The sequence below is a fragment of the Lytechinus pictus genome, chromosome 17 (genome assembly GCF_037042905.1).
Source record: "Lytechinus pictus isolate F3 Inbred chromosome 17, Lp3.0, whole genome shotgun sequence".
In the NCBI taxonomy this organism is placed as follows: Eukaryota; Metazoa; Echinodermata; class Echinoidea; order Temnopleuroida; family Toxopneustidae; genus Lytechinus; species Lytechinus pictus.
In genome coordinates this window covers 29100327-29121484 of record NC_087261.1, presented here as the reverse complement: position 1 = coordinate 29121484, position 21158 = coordinate 29100327, and the positions used below count along the sequence as shown (strand labels likewise).

Genomic DNA, 21158 nt, shown 5'->3' with positions numbered 1-21158 from the left:
ATTCATTCATTCATTCATTTATACTTATTTATTTAATTATCTACTATTGGTATACACATACACATGCTAAAGGGGTCAACTTTCGAATTCGTGAATTACAATAGCAAGTAAATGAAAACATCATTACAGTATTGTATCAAAACTTAAGTCTATATACTCGCAAGATATTGTCTCATGAAATGGAAGGTGATAGAAAGGGGGGGGGGGTAAGCACAGGGGTGGGGGAGGGAGTGGGAGGGAGGGAGGGAGTGATGGAGAGAGAGAGAGAGAGAAAGGTAGAGGTGGTGAGAGATATAAGGGGGTTGGTAATGGAAAATGAGAAAAAATAAGTTAGGTGAAGAGAAATAGAGAACATGGTGAAGGTGCGACCTGAAGAACACACACTGTAAAAACTCCGGTGTTAATTTAATATAAATATAATATGTCCACGCCAGAGAAGTGATAAACAGCACCAGATTGGTTTTGGTCTAACTTCAGATAGGTGTTATACAACACCAATTAGTATTAAAACAGCATCGGTTCGATTCCAAACGCCATGGTGTTGTTTCAACACTTCTTTGGTGTGGACATATAAAGATTCCGGGTTGGTGTTAAATCAACACCGGAGTTTTTGCAGTGATAAACGAAAATAGTCATGCATGATCAAACTACATGTATTTTATTCTATATAAGAAACAATGCAGACTCTCCAAATACATTAAACATGAGAATCATAAAATTTCGACAAGACTGTAATTACGATTTCAAAGTTTTATCATAACTCATTCTTTTTCTCCGAGTGGGTATTACTATTAGCAGGGTTGGGCTCAAGTACTTTCTTCAATTACAATTACAATTACGCAATTGAAGAAAAGTTCAATTACAATTACTTTTCAAATGAATTAAATAACATTATTTTCAACATTACTTTTGTCAATTACAATTAAAAAAAATCAAATTACTTTCTAGAAAAGTCATAACCGAAACCAATTTTTATTATGTACATATTACCACCTAAAATTCAACATAATTTGAAGTTACAGAGAAACTGAAAAGATGAAGGTTTAGGTTAAATAGCACGAATTTTGCCTGTTACTCTCTTTGAGGCTGAAGAAGTTGACATGAAAAGGGTCATGAAATCAAATCATAAATTAAGTAAGTTTATTGTAAAGAATATGAATGTAATTAAAAGTAATTGACAGTAATTGAAGTGAATTACATTTTTTCAATTAAAAATTTATTACTTTCAAGTTCAAAACTTCAATTACGATTACTAAAAAAAAATGTAAAAAATTACGTAAATGATCAATTCCCAATTATACAGTTTATACCAAGTTGTTTGGTAAGGAACGAAATCTATCACAAGTCACAATGAGCCAAAAAATAAACAAACATCAAAATATATCTGAGTGTTTGTTTGCAACCATCTTGTTCTGTACAATAAAATCTCTGCATATCTACACACGGCGCGAAGGTAGAATAATCGGTTATTGCACTTTCTCCTGTGCAAATTTGGAAATTCTCCATCTCGCGAACGAGAGACCGGAGATGCTCCCGACAGCTCATTTTTGTTTGATGTAGCTTCACTTTTGTGAAACTAAATCGCAAAAATGGAGTCTAGAGGGAACAGGAACATTCGTATCAATATGATGGAGGGAGTTGGGGCAAGAGTTACCAGAGGACTTGACTGGAAATGGGGAAAACAGGACGGTGGCGAGGGTCATGTCGGTACGGTTCGCTCCTTCGAGTCCCCGGAAGAAGTGGTGGTGGTGTGGGACAACGGCACGGCGGCCAACTACCGCTGCGCTGGGGCATACGATCTGCGTATTTTGGACAGTGCACCGACTGGTAAGATTAGATTTAGAGACAAATGTCAGTTTCGAAATGAGTTCGTGCAGAATCTAATTTAAATGACCACCAAAAATATAAACTGTCTGTTGTTTGTATGAATCTAAAATATGTAAAGCCCTAAAGGATGGAAGAAACTGACAATGACATCATGATGAATCATGTTTATAACTTGTCTTTAATATTGCAGACAATTTTCTTGGCAAAAATAATAAATACCGTACCGGTACACTCACACTATTGCGAGGTTAGTATATGCTATACGAACCTCGCACAACCAACGTGTTTTTGTAGTGGATTTTAGAGTTGTTAACATCGCTTCATAACGTGAATGATGTTAGCCGAGACCCATTCCGCTACTCACCAGGGCTTTTTCTGGTAGAAAGCGTTCCATTATCAATTTTTAACATTTTTTAAATTTAAAAAGGACACAAAAAAGAGCAAAATCGCTTACCTCCGCCTGGAAAGTGGCTTCGCACGTCTCTTCCACGGAAATAAAAGGAAGGTCGTTGGTGGCGCTAATACAGTTCGCAACCTTAATTCAGCTTGGTGATATTTTTTAAACTAGATTCATGATTCATTGTATGCGCAATTCCAGTACGGTAATTGTTTGATAAAATAGAGACCCCAATAAATGCAATAACTTAAAAAACGTGCCTTTTTATTATTTTTGCTGACGATAATACTTTTTGGAAAATATTCAAAACGATGACAAATTAAACAAAAAATATAGAAAATTCTATGTACCTTGAACAAAGCCCCGCAAGTGCAACCGTTCGTTTGTCAATTAACGTTCCACCAAAGTCTTTTCAGTAAAAAGATTGAACACTTTGCTAGTGTCTAGTCTTTTAATTGTAGTGTCTTTGATATGAAGATAAATCGCGCGCCCTCTTTCGCTCATTAGACGAAAAATTTGAGAGCTAGAAAGGTAGCTTTCGTATTTTGTCAACGAGAAGAAAAATCAACGCTTAAATGACGCATTTTGAGGGATATTCATCAAATTGTGAGGAATTGACTTCACATCGTTTCGATGCTTATTCTAATATCAAGAATCTCCTTTTTTCCACATTGTCACAGGAATCAAGCACGATGGATCCATGTGTGATACTTGCCGAATGCAGCCTATATATGGCATGCGTTGGAAGTGCGCCGAGTGCCCGAACTACGACCTCTGCTCTGTCTGTTACCACGGTGATAAACATCATCTCAGACATCGTTTCTACCGCATCAACACTCCGAATAGTGAAAGGTAATGTGTGAAGAATAAGACTATGGTTATGTGTGCGGGACAAAAGGCTATATGTGTAAAAACTTGTACCCTATTGCTTTAACCTGTTTCAGACTGAATGATTTAGCCCTAACACACCTGTTTTCCATAGATTCCAGCCCGCATAAATGTGGACTCAGTCTCTAATTGGGCAAATTGTCTCAAGCACAATCTATTCCCAGCAATATTAATATTTTTGTGAACGAGGGTATGTACTAATGCTAGCGAATAAGCGAGTCCAGACTGTTGATTATTAATTTTCTTGAACCTTTTTTTTCTCAGGGTTGTACTCGAACCACGTCGTAAAAGCAAGAAGATCATGGCCAGGGGTATCTATCCTGGCGCTCGGGTAGTTCGTGGGGTTGACTGGGAGTGGGAGGACCAGGATGGCGGCATGTCACGGCGAGGAAAGGTCACCGAGGTTCAGGATTGGAGCGCCACAAGCCCCCGGAGTGCTGCCTATGTCATCTGGGACAACGGAGCAAAAAACTTGTACAGAGTTGGATATGAGGGGATGGTAGGTAGATCAACAGTAAATTGTTTGTCTCTGATTAGGTTACTAGGCCTTTGTATATTAGGTAGATAATAAAAGTGGTGTCATTTACTTACTTCTCTGCATGCAGGATTTGACAGTGCCATTCCTGGGGCCCGTTGCATAAAACTTTTTACCTGAGAAAACTCGGGTTGTTTTTACCGGAGTTTTTGCCCTGTGTTAAAGTCAATGGCAGAAATCAGGCTAACCTTAGTTTTCAGTTTTTACCAGAGTTTTCTTGGTTAAAAAGTTTTATGCAACAGGTCCCTGGTGTGTGTCTCATAAAAGCTATTCATAAGTTACAAGCCATTTTACAAACGTCTGGTGATCCTTAGAAGCTATATCAACACCAATGAGAATTTGTAGTACGGTATATCATTTACCGCAAGAAAGGATCACCAGTTGTTCCTAAAGCCGCACATACCTGATGATGACGAGGGTGGTGGTGGTGATGATGATGAAGATGATGATGATGATGACGGTGATGAAGATGATGGTGGTAGTGGTGATGATAATAGAGGTGGTGGTGGTGATGGTGATAATTGATTCACAAATTATCCACAAGTATTTATTTAGAGGGTCTGTATCCTATATTTATATTTTTTTTCTTACCAGAGTGATTTGAAGGTGGTAAGCGATGCAAAAGGAGGCTACTTCTACAGAGATCACCTTCCAAACCTTGGTAAGAGCTTTAAACATGTAAATCTTGTTAGGACATTGTGCAGCAAAGTAACACTAGTATTACACTTTATTGATGGCATTATTACATAAGGATGTGAAATGTTAAATTTATAAATGGCGTTTAAAGGTTTTTTTAAAAGTTTGGTGTAAAATTAGAAAGGGGCAGGGGGAGGAGGGGGGGGGGGGCAGTTGAGTACAATAAAACATTTTCTGGGGAAGGGGTACTCTTCGGAGAAAAATAACGAATGCATGAAGCTAATTTATTTCATTTGGTCTTTTTTTTCCATTGTGGGGTAAATCCATTACAAAACTAACAATGAAATAATATCTTTCAAACTGAATCAACGTTTTTTCTTTCTAAAACATTTTATTTAATTTCTTACATGTTTTTAACCAGGTGAGCAAGGACCAGGAAGTCGAGGAGTGCATGGTCTGTTCTCGCTCGGAGACCAGGTGAACGTAGACCTGGACTTGGAGATAGTCCAGACATTGCAGCATGGCCATGGGGGATGGACAGATGGAATGTTTGAGGTGAGGTTCAAGGTCCTGTTGTATGAAAGAAACTTTAGACGTGACCAGGCATGCCAGAGCCCCCCCACCAAAAATATATATTATATATATTCATGTAATAAATCAATCAATCAATCAATCAATCAAAAAATAAGTCGCAAGAAATGGATTTTCAATTACGAGATTCTCAGCTTTAAAATGATACAGTATACATGTATAACTCACTACTATTGGATAATCCTAACCCTCATTGTAAAGAGAAGAATGTTAAATTAGAGAAAAACAGATAAACATTGACAAGTAAAGTGCACTTATACCATATGACACTATTTTGCAAAGGTGACAAAAAGAGAGGGTTAAAATCTCTAAAAATTTTCTATATGTGGTCATCAAATTGGCTCAAAAGTTGTCACACTAATTAGGCATATCCTGTGTACGCTCACAGAAAAGTATTATTGCACGAGCTTGTCCTTTTCAGTAAAATTTGCAGATGTGGGTAATCTACTTAAAGGGATGCTCCGGGCTGAAAATAATATGATTTAAACAGATAGAGAAAAATCAAACAAACATTGAAAATTTGATCAAAATTGGACAAGTAATAAAAAAGTTATGGCATTTTAAAGATTTGCATTAGTCCGGTAAAAAGTTCTAGCAGACCTGCCAACCAGTACGGTTTAGCCGTATTTAGTACGTTTTTTTTTTTTTTTAACTACATGTAAATCGTAATTTATTGAGAAAAATAATCTCTATATGTCTCTATTTCATAAAACGTGCACAAATATGGTTATTAGATCAATGTAATTTCAGGTAACTTGTTTTTTTTTCAATCATTTTGTTCAAACCAGGGTGAAGATATACACATGTTTTAATGTTTTTTTTTTCATCTGCAAGAGCAGTGCGCATTTTAGCTTGCATGCAGCTTGAGCGCCGCGATGAGCGAGTGCGCCAAGCATTTTATTATGAAATACACTTTTTTGGGGAAAAATACAGTTTTTTTTATCACAGAGAACAGTTTTTCATTCCCAGAGGTTGGCAGGTCTGTTCTAGGCATGTCATGGATATTCAATGAGCAAATTGATGATGTCATATCCCCACTTGTTCTTTTGTATATTATTATATGAAAGTAGGTTTATTCCCCTTTTTTCTACCAAGAACTTAAAAATTGAATTGACAACTGATTTAGTGCATTAGTCTAGATATTAATTGCTGCAACTTATTTCATTAAAAAGGAGACACATTATTCACACAGGTATGAACAAATTAAACATTTATGATTTCATGTAATAACATAAGATAAGGGGGATGTGACATCATCAGCCCACCTAATGAATATTCATGGTGACATGCATATAACTATTGCCACAAAATATTGCTAAATTTAAAAATTCAATAACTTTGCAATTTGTTATCCGATTTTGATGAAATTTTCAGCATTTTGCTCTGTGAATTTTACTCTACTTATTTAGATATAAATATTTTCAGCCAGGAGTACCCCTTTAAATTCCTAGCAAAATATTGAATGAATAGTGGTGTTTCATCCTTAAACCTAAGAAAAAAATGATTTAAATAAAGGATACGATAATAAATCAGCAATTAATTATGATTTGTTTTGTTTCCTTCCAGACATTGGGTACTACTGGTACAGTTGTTGGAATAGATGAAGACCATGATGTGGTTGTTTCTTATCCTAGCGGAAACAGGCAAGTAGTCCAGTTTTTCTTCATTTGTTGATTGTAAAGAGCATAATTATTGATGTAACTTCTAAAGGTTTCCATGCCGAAGGAGAGGAGTGTAGTGGTTTCACGATACATGTTTCTTTCGTGGGTATATGTTGGCCTTGAAAAGGACCACCCAAACTCGACGTTTTGACAAGTGTGTTCTTGTCGTATTGTATAATGTTTGACTTTCCGTTTGTACCCTGTATATGATATATGACTTTTCCCCCTCAGAATTCAGACAAATTTTTTGACCAAAGTATACCCATATTGAGTGAAAAGGGATAGATTGGAATTGTAAGTTCTTTGGAAGAATGTAATTGTTTTGAAACTCCATTTAACGATATCCACTGTATACATGACTTAAGGGTTATCCATAAATTGACATCAATATCCTTTAATAGCTATTTTGATGATAAATTACAACTGAAAGAAAGGCTTGGTCCCACTGCACTTGCGGATGCAGAGAGGATATAAAACGGAAAAGAATCTTACCATCTGTTGGAAAATGTTATGTACTGTATCCGTCGTGTACACTTTGCATACATGTTTCATATGCTCTATATCCATTGAGCATTCGTCCACTTTGATTTCATTGTTCGCCCATTTTGTCCATTGTCTGGAGCGGATGGAGCTACTCCATAATTTTGCTTGTCCGCTGTATCCGTTACGTTTTGTGTCCGTCAACCAGTGGGACCAGGCCTTAAGCAATGAAAATCTGTCACAGATTTGCATATTTTTAGTAAACAAATATTTGGGATTTTACATTTGAGAGAAGTTGAGAGTTTGTGTGGCATGAGTGGTAACTTGTTTTTAATGTCACCTAAGATATTCAAATCGTCTTGATTCCTGTCAGCTAAAGATGGAATAAAATGTTTTTTTAGAAGTATACATTCTTGTTGTTAACAGGTATCTCGAGTAAACCATTACAATCTGTCAATTTGATGAAACTGCAACCCCCCAAAAGAAATCAAAATTACAGAGGGAGTTGTCCTCGTAGGGCAGCTTTCCCAGAACCTTCATTCTCTCACATTTATTTTTTAGGGGAAGGGTCATTTCAAGGATTGCCACATCAATAATCAAGGTCTGCTTCTCCACAAATGTAATAATAACAATAATAATAATAATCCGCTTTTATATACCGCTTTATCAGAACGATGCTTCTAAGCGCTTTACAGATATATCATTACCCCGGTCATCAGATTCAATCAGTAATTCATGCACTCAGTGTATGCACACTCCACTCCCTGGAAAGTATTCCAGTCATTTGCCATTGGGGCGCAATCAGTACTGGACAAGCTACAATGACTTTCACGTCCTACCGGGTACCCATTTGGCACCTGGGTTGAGAGTGGCAAAGTGTGGATTAGCGCCTTGCCAAAGGACGCTAGACCTTGGTGGGATTCGAACACACGACCCTCTTTTTACAAGGCGTGAGTCAGAACCACTACACCATGGCTTATCCATGTAACATAACAATAGAAACCAATTCTCTCACTCTTTTCCTGTGTGATAGGTGGACATTCAATCCAGCTGTATTGACCAAGGTGAACCCTACGACAGCAGCCAACATGACAGTCCGGACCAACGACCCGGCTGTGGCTTCCCAGTTCCAGATAGGAGACCTGGTCCAGATCTGCAGTGAACTGGAACGGATGAAGATCCTACAACGTGGGCATGGAGAGTGGGCAGAGGCCATGCTACCGGTGAGTCCTAGGGAACATCTCTTTCAAGAGTTCTCGCTCCACAATGCAGGACGGAATCAAGAACATAAAAAATCCATTGTCAAATGCCCCTCAAGTCAGAGATATACCAAAGAGTCTTTGTTGAAAATTGGTGAATCAAAACAGCAGATTCGTCCTGGACTTGGGATAAACAACATCCTTGCAATTTTTCGTCAGCTCCAAGACTTCACCAGTTCACCAGTTTTTGACAAATACCTCCCATCTGTTCTTTGTCATTTGGCGGCCATTTTCAGTACATTTACTGTGTTCTTGAATCCGTCGTGCGACGCAGTGCAAAAATTCCAAATTAACAGAATTAATCAAAGCTGTGGTACAAGATAGCTTGTGTGAAAAAAGAGAAATCAAAGAATAAGATCAGTGAAAGTTTGAGAGCAATTAGACAAACAAATAAGAAAGTTATGAGCATTTATACATTGTATAATATATTGATGCTATGGAGATCCTCAAATTGACAATGCGACCAAGATTTGTGATGTCACACATGAATAACTCTCTCCTGTATGGCAACCCGTTTCACTTGTCTAGTTAACGTAATTTCTGATATCACAAAATCAATTTTCTTATATCACAAATTCATTTTCTGATATAAAAAATTTAATTTGTGATATCACAAAGTCGGAAAGTCCCATTGGTTTAGCACATGAACCCAATTTCTGATATCAAGAATTCAAACTTGTGATTCCACAAATTGAATTTTAATATCGCAATTTCTGTTTGTAATATCTAAATTCAAATTTGAGACATCAAGAATTCAATTTGTGATATCACAAATTGAAACATGATATCACTATTTCTATGCATGATATCTTGAATTGACACTGAATTCTAGCACTAGTTTTTGTGCAGAAGTATATGTACATTGGGAATTTGAGCATGCGTTGACTGCAAAAAAATCAACTGAATTTCAAGCAGTAGCTTTGCACAGAAATACATTTGGAATTCAAGCAGAAATAAAGCTGGGTTATCAAGTATTAGTTTTGTGTCTTCTCACCCATTCTTTACAACTCATCTGGTTAAATATTAACCTGATGAGTTGTGATGAAACTATCACAATACATTCCTCTTCATTGCTCTTCATTGGTGTCTGATAATAAAAAAAACCAGCTTCAAAAGCAATAGATGACAAAAATATCTGTTTTCTCTCTCTCTCTCCCTTTCTCAAATGTGGAACCTCCGTGGTGTAGTGGTTCTGACTCTCGCCTTGTAAACAGAGGGTCGTGTGTTCAATTCCCACATCGGTCTAGCGTCCTTTGGCAAGGCGTTAATCCACACTGCCACTCTCGACCCAGGTGCTAAATGGGTACCCGATAGAATGCGAAAGATATTGTATGTTTGAATTTGCCAGCGCCATTATGAGGCTGCAATGAATGCAAGGAATGCTCCCCAAGGAGTGGATATTGTGCACTTTTCGTGCGGGAGTGAAATGAATCAAATAATATGCTGTAACGCCCTTTGAGCCATTCTGGGAAAAGCGCTATATAAAAATTGGCTATTACTATTTCTCACCGTCACTCTCTCTCTCTCTCACAGACTTTAGGAAAGATTGGTCGTGTTCAGCAGATTTACCATGACAACGACCTCAAGATTGAGGTTTGCGGAACATCCTGGACGTATAACCCTACCGCTGTCACCAAGGTCGCTTCAGACTCGGCCGGATTAGGAAACTCTTCAGGTGAAATTTATCAGAAACTTGTAGAGATTTTGTTGTCAACTGAAAGTATTACTGGGTGTGGGTTCATAATGCTGTTAGCAGAGTTAGTAGAGTTACTCACGATTTTGCGTATGACCGGAAAATGTTCTTAGGTGCTAAGCGCGTTGTGGGAAGATTCGGGCATGTCGTGGTCTACTGGTTCTGACTCTTGCCTTTCAAACATGGGATCATGGGTTTGATTCCCAGCCATTGTGTGTTTTTTCCAGCAAGAAATTTACCCGCATTGTGCTGCACTTAACCCAGGTGAGGTGAATGGGTACCCGGTAGGATTAATTCCTTGAATGCACTGAGCGCCGCTGATGGAAGCTTGAGCTTAAGCCGGGGTAATAGTAGTAAGCACTTTGTATCCTCAGGCAAAAATCCAGCTGTTATTATTAAGCGAGCTACATAGGGATATCAGAGCTGCCAACCAATTTTATTTTACAACCAAATAATGGCATTACAGTTTTCTTCATAACTTATGATTTTCTATTGAAAACAAACACTTGAATTTTATTGAGGGAAATTGTCTCTTCATGTTTCTATTTCATATAACTTACACAAGAATGGGTAATTCGATGAGCGTGATTCCAGGTAACTTGACCAAGGTCAAAGGTCAGTGGGGGTCAATAATTCAAAGTACAATTTGGGGGATCACTGAATACGGATTCTCATCCCCACAGAGTGGCAGATCAGCTTCTGAATGTTTGTGTTGAAAAAAAAATCATTTTTTTATTGGAAATCCCCCTTTTTTGCCACTATAATTCATTTCTATAGTTACACAAGGTTGGCAGCTCTGAGATATATAAGTTAACACATGAACGGATTACTAGTCATATGCAAAGTCGTGCATAGAGTTGTACGTAAATTCATGCAGAACTTAGGATTTTGTAGCTAACTCAGGAAAGAACATGTGGGACCACAATGTAAACAGACCAGCATTATTTGGTAATTTTTCTGATTTTCATTTATAAATTTCTCTGTAATTAGTAATTTTCCTGAAAAATTGTTTGTCAGGTATCATTTCTTTACAGTTTATGTGATTCTTTTTTTTTTCTGGGGGCATCATCTCATGGTTTAGACTCTTGTCTTTCAATCTGAGGATGTGGGTTCGATTCCAAGCCATGGCGTGTTTTCATTCAGCAAGAATTTTACCCACATTGTGCTGCACTCAACCCAGGTGAGGTAAATGGGTACCGGCAGGAAGTAATTCCTCAAAAAGCTGTGTGCACCGGAATCGGTAGTCTAGCTTAGCCAGGGTAATATAGGAGCGCCTTGAGCACCTAGCAAGGTGGATATGTGCGCTATACAAGTCCTATATTATTTATTATATTTTTCAGTTGTGTAAACATTTCATTTTCTGTTGTTTTCAGTATTTATCTCTGAATTTAACATGTAAAATTGAACCATGCTTTACTTTCAGAGAGGTTATCAGCCCTGCTCAAGAAACTCTTTGAGACTCATATCAGTGGCGATGTCAACGAGGAGCTGGTCAAGGCAGCAGCTAACGGCGACGCCCACAAATGTGAAGAGATCCTACAGCGACCCGAGGCAAATGTAAGGATTCTGTCTCTAATACCTTGTTTACATTTGCTATGACCATAAGTCTACAATTTTTCTTTGGTGGTACATGTATTGTGTGATGAACTTGAGATGCCCGTATAATGCCCTTGCAATGCATTGAAGGGTCCTACGATTTGGAGAAAAAAATTATGATTCTGCACTAATCAAAATCGTAGACCCCGCAACCGAAATTGAATAATTTGGAGAATGGCGGTAGATTACAGCATGGCTTAGTTGGAGCGTAGTGGCCTAGTGGATTAGTCTCTGGACTTTGAAACAGAGGGTCGTGGGTTCAAATCCCAGCCATGGCATAGTTTCCTTCAGCAAGAAATTTATCCACATTGTACTGCACTTAACCCAGGTGAGGTGAATGGGTACCTGGCAGGAATTTATTCCTTGAAATGCCGAGCGCTGGAAGCTAGCTGCTTGAGCTACAGCCGGGGTAATAATATCCAAGTCCTTTGTAAGCGCATCGAGACGTTATTCTTAATGTGTTACGTGCTATACAAGAACTGACTATTATTATTATTATTATCATCATTATTATTTGTGTTTTGGTTGTGGTACAGTAGTGGTTTTTGCTCAAACACAATAGTCACAGCCTTAATCAGACCTGCCAACCAGTACGTTTTAGCCGTATTTAGTACGTTTTTGCAACCAAAATACGGCAGTACGTTTTTTCTTTGAAAAATACGTTTTTTGTATAAAAAAAAAATATTTATATATATATTTTTTTTTAAAACTAAATCGTAATTTATTGAGAAAAATAATCTCTGTATGTCTCTATTTCATAAAACGTGCACAAATATGGTTATTAGATCAATGTAATTTCAGGTAACTTGTTTTTTTTTTCAATCATTTTGTTCAAACCAGGGTGAAGATATACACATGTTTTAATGTTTTTTTTTTCATCTGCAAGAGCAGTGCGCATTTTAGCTTGCATGCAGCTTGAGCGCCGCGATGAGCGAGTGCGCCAAGCATTTTATTATGAAATACACTTTTGGGGGGAAAAATACATTTTTTTTATCACAGAATACAGTTTTTCATTCCCAGAGGTTGGCAGGTCTGCTTAATAAATAAATCCCCCAGGATCTTTCCCATAAGAGGGTCTATTGTCATGCAGTGTCCACTAATTGTTTGTTTATTGTTCCTGGGAGCTGTCCATCATCTCCTATCCAAACACCTTCAAAACCACATATTTTTCTGTACTTTGTCTCACAAAGCCCACAAATTTTGGAATACCAAATGAACGCTTTTTAAAGGTCAAGTCTATCCTTATAGAAAAATCAGACAAGCATAATGCTGAAAATTTCATCAAAATCGGATATAAAATAAGAAAGTTATGGCATTTAAAGTTTCGCTTATTTTTCACAAAATAGTTATATGCACAATTTAGTCACATGCAAATGAGAGAATCGATGATGTCCCTCACTCATTTTTATAGATTTGACAATAAGGACCAACTTGACTGGACCATAAAATGTTAAACATCGGTAATTCCACAAGTTCAGGGAGAAATAGAACTTTGATTCACAGGACAATGAGGAGAAAATTAGAATATTTCATGTAATAAAATACAAAAGAAATAGTGAGTGAGTGATGTCATCAGTTCCCTCATTTCCATACCGACCGTGATGTGCATAGAACTGTTTTGCGAAATTAGGCGAAACTTTAAAATGTCATAACTTTCTTATTTTACTGTACATCCGATTTTGATGAAATTCCAATGTTATGTTTGTTGGATTTTTCTCTTTTTATTTAAATCATCTTTTTGTTTGGGTGGACTTGTCCTTTAATCTTTGGACCCCCCCTTAGCTGACGTAATCCCTCCTCTAATCCCTCCTCTGCCAGATTTATTTTAGGGTGCAAAATTGAGATGGTTTTGTGTGGACCATTGCTAATCAACTGACAATAACTTTTGATTGGCTAATTGTAAAGAAAAGCCTTTACTCAAAAATAAAGGCTTGCAATCTTTCAAAATGGTTATATTAGTATTCTTTCAATTAATTTTAACCTCAAATAAAATGATATGTTCCCTTCACAATTTCAGAAAATGAGCAAAATGCGATCTGTTTCAAAATCAGATCGCGAACAGTCATAAGGTGTGCGGTGGCCTTTAAACAGTTAAACCACTATGACCAAAGAACACACTGTAGCCTGAGTAGCCAATAAAAAAAATCTGGGGTCCTGTTTCATGAAGACTTGTTAAAATAACAAATGCAAAATTTCAATAACAAATTTACTTTCAGCCAATCAGATCGAAGGGTTTCAGTAGCTTTAAACTGTTATTGCAAATTTGTTATTATAACAAGATTTATGAAACTGGCCCCATCATTTACCCATAGCAATGACCTAATCTCAATGATTTCTTCTTTCTTCCCTCCAGGTTAATGTTCAATTTGCCGGGCATACAGCGCTCCAGGCAGCTAGTCAGAATGGCCATGGGGACGTCTTGAAGGTTCTTATCCGACACAACGCCGACATGGAAGTAGAGGTAATGTGTACAACAATTTGTCTACCTAATACATTCTCCAGTTTCCTGCAATGGCGAGTTTTCTCAATCGCGACAAGGCTGGATTCCACAACATTGAAATCTATCAAAAAGCCTGTCAAATCACAATGAACGGCTCAGAGGTCTTTGTCGAAAATTGATGGTCCGGGACAGCTGATCGTCCGATGATTCTGAGCTGATGAATAATTGTCGATAAGTCGTTTGTCCTTAGTCCAGAATAAAACGGCTGTATTGATTTACTGATTTTCAACAAAGGCTGCTTTGTAATGAGGGGCTTTTGACAACAGTTTTGCTATGTTGTAGAATCTGTCCTTGGTATAATTGCAAAAACTAGCTATAAGTCGCCAAAAATTAATTTTTGTCTCACCTGCATAGCAGAGTGAGACTATAGGCGCCGCTTTTCCGACAGCGACGGCGGCGGCGGCGGCGTCAACACCAAATCTTAACCTGAGGTTAAGTTTTTGAAATGACAGCATAACTTAGAAAGTATATGGACCTAGTTCATGAAACTTGGCCATAAGGTTAATCAAGTATTACTGAACATCCTGCTTGAGTTTCATGTCACATGACCAAGGTCAAAGGTCATTTAGGGTCAATGAACTTAGACCATGTTGGGGGAATCAACATCAAAATCTTAACCTAAGGTTAAGTTTTTGAAATGTCATCATAACTTAGAAAATATATGGACCTAGTTCATGAAACTTATACATAAGGTTAATCAAGTATCACTGAACATCCTGCATGAGTTTCACATCACATGACCAAGGTCAAAGGTCATTTAGGGTCAATGAACTTTGGCCGAATTGGGGGTATCTGTTGAATTACCATCATAACTTTGAAAGTTTATGGATCTGATTCATGAAACTTGGACATAATAGTAATCAAGTATTACTGAACATCCTGTGCAAGTTTCAGGTCACATTAACAAGGTCAAAGATCATTTAGGGTCAATGAACTTTGGCCAAATTGGGGTATTTGTTGAATTACAGCCATAAATTTGAAAGTGTGTTGGTCTAGTTCATAAAACTTGGACATAATAGTAATCAAGTATCACTGAACATCCTGTGCGAGTTTCAGGTCACATGATCAAGGTCAAAGGTCATGTAAGGTCAAAGAACTTTGGCCACGTTGGGGGTATTTGTTGAATTGCCATCATATCTCTATAAGTGTATTGGTCTAGTTCATAAAACGTGGAAATAAGAGTAACCAAGTATCACTGAACATCTTGTGCGAGTTATAGTAGTTTTCAAAATCAGCACTGCTGCTATATTGAATCGCGTGATGCAGGTGAGACGGCCAGAGGCATTCCACTTGTTAGACCTATATTGACCTTGAAAAAGTACATCCTAAGCTTTAAAATGATATATAACTTTTCAAAATGATCAATATTTTCCTCACAAGTACTGTACTTGTTTGAATGTAGAAGAACTTCAGTGAGAGCTTCAGAGTGAAAACAAGGTTTGAAATTTGGGGTTCATTCAAATACAAATCAAAATCAAATTTTGACAGTATGAAGAAGGAGAATTACTCTTCCAGATTAGCAAATTGTTCCTTTTTGGAGACCAAATTACTAATTGGGTTATTGACAGAGAACCTTCCCTGGCGACTTGTTGGTTTTAGGTTGGCTGGTCGCATATGGAAAATGGAGAAAAAAAATCACTAAATTCACAAAGAACGCAGAATTTATAGAATTTATCTTAGAATTTATTTTAGATTACCTACATGTAGAGCAGAGCTTCTTTTGTTAAGGATCTTTGAATATTCAGGATCATTTTACCAAAAAGTAGCATTGTAACAGAAACATGATATGCTTCCCCTAGATTTCAGAGGGGGGGGGGGAGCATTACATGTACATGAAGCATCTTGTCAGTGATATTTCACTGACTGATGTGCCTCCAGAGGATTAGAACTCATTAAAATTTTCCCAGAAGGGGTCATCAAATTCGCCCCAAAGTTCTAAGGATCCGATGACCGGGGTAATGAAAATTACAATGTAAAGTGCTTAAAACAAAGTATTAAGTGCTATATTAATGTAACTATTATTTTTTTTTTTCTATGAAGGATAAAGATGGAGATCGTGCCATTCATCATGCCGCCTTTGGGGACGAGCCTCACGTCATCGAGCTCCTCCACGAAGAGGGCGCCGACCTGAACGCCCGAAACAAACGCCGCCAGACCGCCCTGCATATAGGGGTCAACAAAGGTCACTACGGAGTGGTCAAGATACTGCTTGAGCTCGGATGCCATCCAAGCCTACAGGTCAGAATTTTATTTTATCTTTAGCAAGATTCAAGGTGTGAAATATTATGTGACAAGACATGGGAAACCCACAAATAGTCATACCACGATAAATAAAAAAACTTAAGCTCTTGCATTGAGGCACAAACTTCTCTATAATCATGAACAGGATGTGCCTAAATTAGTGTTAGAACTTTGGGGCGAATTTGATGACCCCTTCTGGGAAAATTTTAATGAGTTCTAATCCTCTTTTTGTTACCTTTGTTGAATATTGTTACATCAAATGTGCATCAATAGACTGGTCAACTTTAATCCCTCTTTTCTCAAAAGGGACATTCTATGGTAGTGAACATTCTTTTTGTAATGAGTGTTAATGAGTGTTAATGAGTGTTATTAGTGATCTATGCTTCAATTTAAATCTGAGAATCTTGTCTTTCAGCAGGGATATTTAATTGAACATTCATTTCTGGCAACTTTTTGTGGGTGTTGCCATGCCTGGTCACATACGCAACATTAGTGTATTCCTTTAATGAAAATAATGTTTCTGAGCGCTGCATACTATTACTCCTGCATAAGCTTGGTTTTCTTGATCAGGTACATGTACATTCAAAGAATTCCTTCCTAACTGGAATTCTCTCCCTGCACACATTCAAGATGCACCCAATGCTGACAGGAAATTGCCAATTCGTCTACTGCCAACTCGTCCACTCACCACAAGGTCTACCTTCATTTAGTCTATTGCCATCCTGTCCAACATTTTATCTAACAACCATTAGATCCAATAACCATTTGATCTAATAATCACTTTGTCTTATCACCAGTTCGTCTATGACCATGTCGTCTCAAAACCAGTTGGCCAAATTCCATTTTATTTTCAATCATTTTGCCCAATTAACACTTAGTCCAATTAGACCAAATGGTATGTGGACTAAATGGCTGTTGGACCAACCGGTTATTATTCAAAATGGTGAGTGGACGAAATGGCAATTTATAGACCCTGTGGATATTGTGGATAATTATTAATATTATGGACTAACTGATGGTAGACCAAATGATAGTAGCCAAATTGGCAATTGGATGAATTAGCATTAGACAAATTGAAAATAAGCCATACTGACACCGTCAAGAATAGACTTAATACACACCTTTTCACGACACAGCACCGATAGCTATGTTTTTAATTTGTCTTTTCCTGTCATTATTGTATTATGTGTTTCTAAACGAATTAATGATTAATGATAATGAAATATTTTTTTTTTTATTGGTAATTATTCTCATGTAGTTTCTCCTTCATTTTGTATATATATAAACAGCGCTTCGATACTCTTGTTAAAAGCAATATATCAATGTCAATATTACTTTTTACCATTCACTACACCTGGTGTAGAAAGTGGTAAATGTAGATTTAAAATCTTTTCAAGCAAAGTGTTTTGGTAGGATTGGAACCCTGAACCTTCAGTTTTAGTTTGTAAGAATAATGAAATCGGTGATAATTGTTATGTTCTGTTCTTGCCGAGCTTAACAGAGAAAGAAAGTTTAATCCAGAAAAAAATAAAGGATCAAATAGAATCCAAATGAACTTCACTCACGTTACATGCCATGCAGACCTAAATACATGTACATGTAGAACTGAGTGGAGCTCAACACACATACGCGTGAAGAATCGCAAATAAAAATTAGCTACATTTAGCTAGAAATAGCAAATTCTTAAGATCAATAATATTGCACTTTCCAGTTGAAATAATGTGAAAAAAAACTGTAGTCATGACACTCAATGTAAACAAGTAAAAATAGCAAAAATGGTATTCCAAAATATCACGCGATAAACAACATGACCACGAGGAGAAGAACCTAGGAGCACATGTAAAAAGTTGCTACAATTTCCATGTGTGATAAAATGTCTCTGATTGGCTAGCGAAAACAATACAATGTACCATGATTGGAGTAACTGCTGGATGTCTTCACGGTTGAAATAAAACTATGGAAGGCCCAAATGTATCGAACATATTTACAATGATGACAAAAAGTTGTGACTTCATTAAAATAGTAAAGATCAAGTCACTACAAGTACATGAATGGCCTAGCCCTCTCCAACAACACTTTAATTCAAATAGAGAGAAATCAAACATACATGTACATAGCACTGAAATTCTCTCCAAAATGAGATGAAAGATGAGAATATACTGATCAGTTTTGCCTAGGAAACTGTGATTTTCATTTTGGGAAGTTTGCCTATCCAACAAAGAGTTGACTTGAATAAAAAGAGAAAAATCCAACAAGTATAACACTGAAAATTTCATCAGTTGTAAAATAAGAAAGTTATGACATTTTGAAGTTTCACTTAATTTCACGAAACAGTTATATGCACATCCTGTTCGGTATGCAAATGAGGGGACTGATGACATCACTCACTATTTCTTTTGTATTTCATTATATGAAATATAATTTATTCCCATTTTCTCCTCATTGTCCTTGAAACAAAGTTTCATTCCTCCCTGAACAAGTGGAATTACCATTATGGTTCAATCAAGTTGGTCCTTATTGTAAAATCTGCAAACATTGAAATATTCTATATTTCAAACAATAAAAAACAAAAGAAATAGTGAGTGAGGGACATCATCGACTCTCTCATTTGCATGTCATTGAGCTGTGCATAAAACTGTTTTGTGAAAAATAAGCGAAACTTTAAAACGTCATAACTTTCTTATTTTACATCCGATTTTGATGAAATTTTCAGCGTTATGTTTGTTTGATTTTTCTCTATTGATTCAATTAAACATTTTTATAGGGTGGACTTGACCTTTAAGCCTGTCGCACATTACATACAATTTTTGAACAAATCTCACTCATGAAACTTACAAAAAGTTCAGCGTAATGCATGGAATAATAAAATCAGAATTCTGCTTTGCTGTAAGACTTGTAGTCAGAGTAGGGTCCAAATTTGCTTCCAAGTTGAAGCTGATAATAATGTCATTACGATTTAGAATTTATTATGCTGAAATTCCTACAGGGAGGCTCGAAATAAGACTGGCATTTTCATTTTAGTATTCCTACCACTTATCAGAAGTTTGATCGATGAAGAATTAATGGTCTGTCTCAATTCCTTTCATAATGACATTACCTATGCAGCCATCAGAAAAAACTATTACAAATGATTTTATCTTTAATTTTTCTCTCTGAACAAGAGAACTGTTTGCTTGGCTGTCAACTTGACAGTCTCCAGTCTATGTGCACTTTATTAATCTACATCATTGTAAAGTTTGTGGTGTCCCTTTAAAGTTGACCACGGTCCCGTCTAACAAAGAGTTGCAATCGAACTGATCAATTACATGTACAACTATGGACGGCCAGCAACATCAACATCTTAAATGCAAATTTGTTCAAATTCAAAATATTTTCTAGATATGGTATAATCATAGATTCATCATTCTTTTGAAGATTCAGTGTAATTCTCTCTGTATTGTGCAGATTTCCTGTAGAAAAAAATTATGGCATGGATGGATTTCCATACAGTTGAGATTGATTAGATCAATGGTAACTCTTTGTAAGACAGGGCCCTGAACATAAGTACCTGGTATTAGGAGCTAAGAATACTAAGAATACCAAAGATGTAGGGATGATGTTACCTTTTCAGTGCATCACGTGATCCAATCCCCTCTCTCTCTATCTGTTTTACTCTCCCAGGGCAGCCTAACGACGTTGATAAGATTTGATTCTGACACGTGTCCGGGTAATTTTCATTGCACTATTAAACCATTAGCCAGTCAAGCCTCATTTCGTTAGGGCAATTATCCGCCGTGAATTGAAATGAAATATGGTTAGAGAAGAGGTTGAATTAGCGGTGGGGGAATCCGACACGAGAGGTGATGTATCGCAGTGGGGTATGGAATGATGGGGATGATTCGAGAGGGGGGAGGGGAAAGGGGGTTGACAAGAGTCGGGGGGGGGGGGGGGGGTGGAATGACGTTCCCTGGACAGTGGCACAAGTGCTAATGTCATTAGTAGCACTTACAGGCAAGAGGGGTAGGAGAAGATGGATGGTGGCCGATCAGCCTAGTCACAACCAGCAACTATGCACGGAGCTCCCGCGCATTCTAGCCGCTGTCGCATTCCAGCGAGGGCGGCAAACACGATGGATGGCGTCAGGTGATCGCGCTGGATGCCCAGCCACAAACTCTGCGGCAGCTCCCTGGTCGAAGCCACCGGGAGGAAAAAAAAACAGCCAAACCCCCCGGCATGACGCCCCAAATTAGTCGGGTGATCATTCTCTTGTCACAGGCGCTCTTCCCTCTCTTGTAATTAAACAGATATTTTTGTGGTCCTCCGCCTCGGAGAGCAAGAATGCGATTTGTGCTACCAGTCGGCACCCACCGATGCCTTTATACAGCGTTGTGCTTGGATCTGACGCCATGTCACACTCATGTTTAGGCTGCTAATGAACCAAGTCTCACCCGGGATGAATTGGTGGGAAGGGGGTGTTAAATTGGTCTGAAGTATCTCCGCAGGGAACTTGACACTCTCACCTTCCGTGGAATGCCCCTATAGTACCACTGTGTCTTGTTTGGCATCTCCCTAACACATGTCCTGGCAGCATTTCACCTATCAGTTGATATTTCTCAGAATTAATTTAAATTTTAAAGTCACATTGCTATGCCCATGTAGTTGTGAAGCACTGTGGCCCAGTGGATAAGTCTCCGGACTTTGAAACAGAGGGTCCTGTGTTCTGATCCCACCCATGTCATAAATTCCTTTAGCAAGGATTGATGCGCTTTGTGTTGCACCCAATGCAGGTGAAGTAAATGGTACCTGGTATGAATTTATTCCTTGAAATGATTGTGCGCTGTGAAAGGCTGCTTGGCTAAAGCCAGGGTAAAAATA

General features: G+C 37.7%; 1 protein-coding gene across 1 annotated transcript; it reads left to right on the top strand.

Moving 5' to 3' along the window:
* The first annotated feature begins 1406 nt into the window (after positions 1-1406).
* On the top strand, positions 1407-18858 carry LOC129281041 (E3 ubiquitin-protein ligase MIB1-like). The gene is made up of 11 exons (XM_064112238.1): positions 1407-1827; positions 2905-3076; positions 3377-3611; positions 4242-4308; positions 4705-4838; positions 6441-6517; positions 8049-8238; positions 9808-9949; positions 11391-11524; positions 13917-14024; positions 16104-18858. Exons 1-11 carry the CDS (start codon positions 1590-1592, stop codon positions 16323-16325), a joined length of 1719 nt encoding a protein of 572 aa, XP_063968308.1. The 5' UTR covers positions 1407-1589; the 3' UTR covers positions 16326-18858.
* The last annotated feature ends 2300 nt before the right edge of the window (positions 18859-21158 follow it).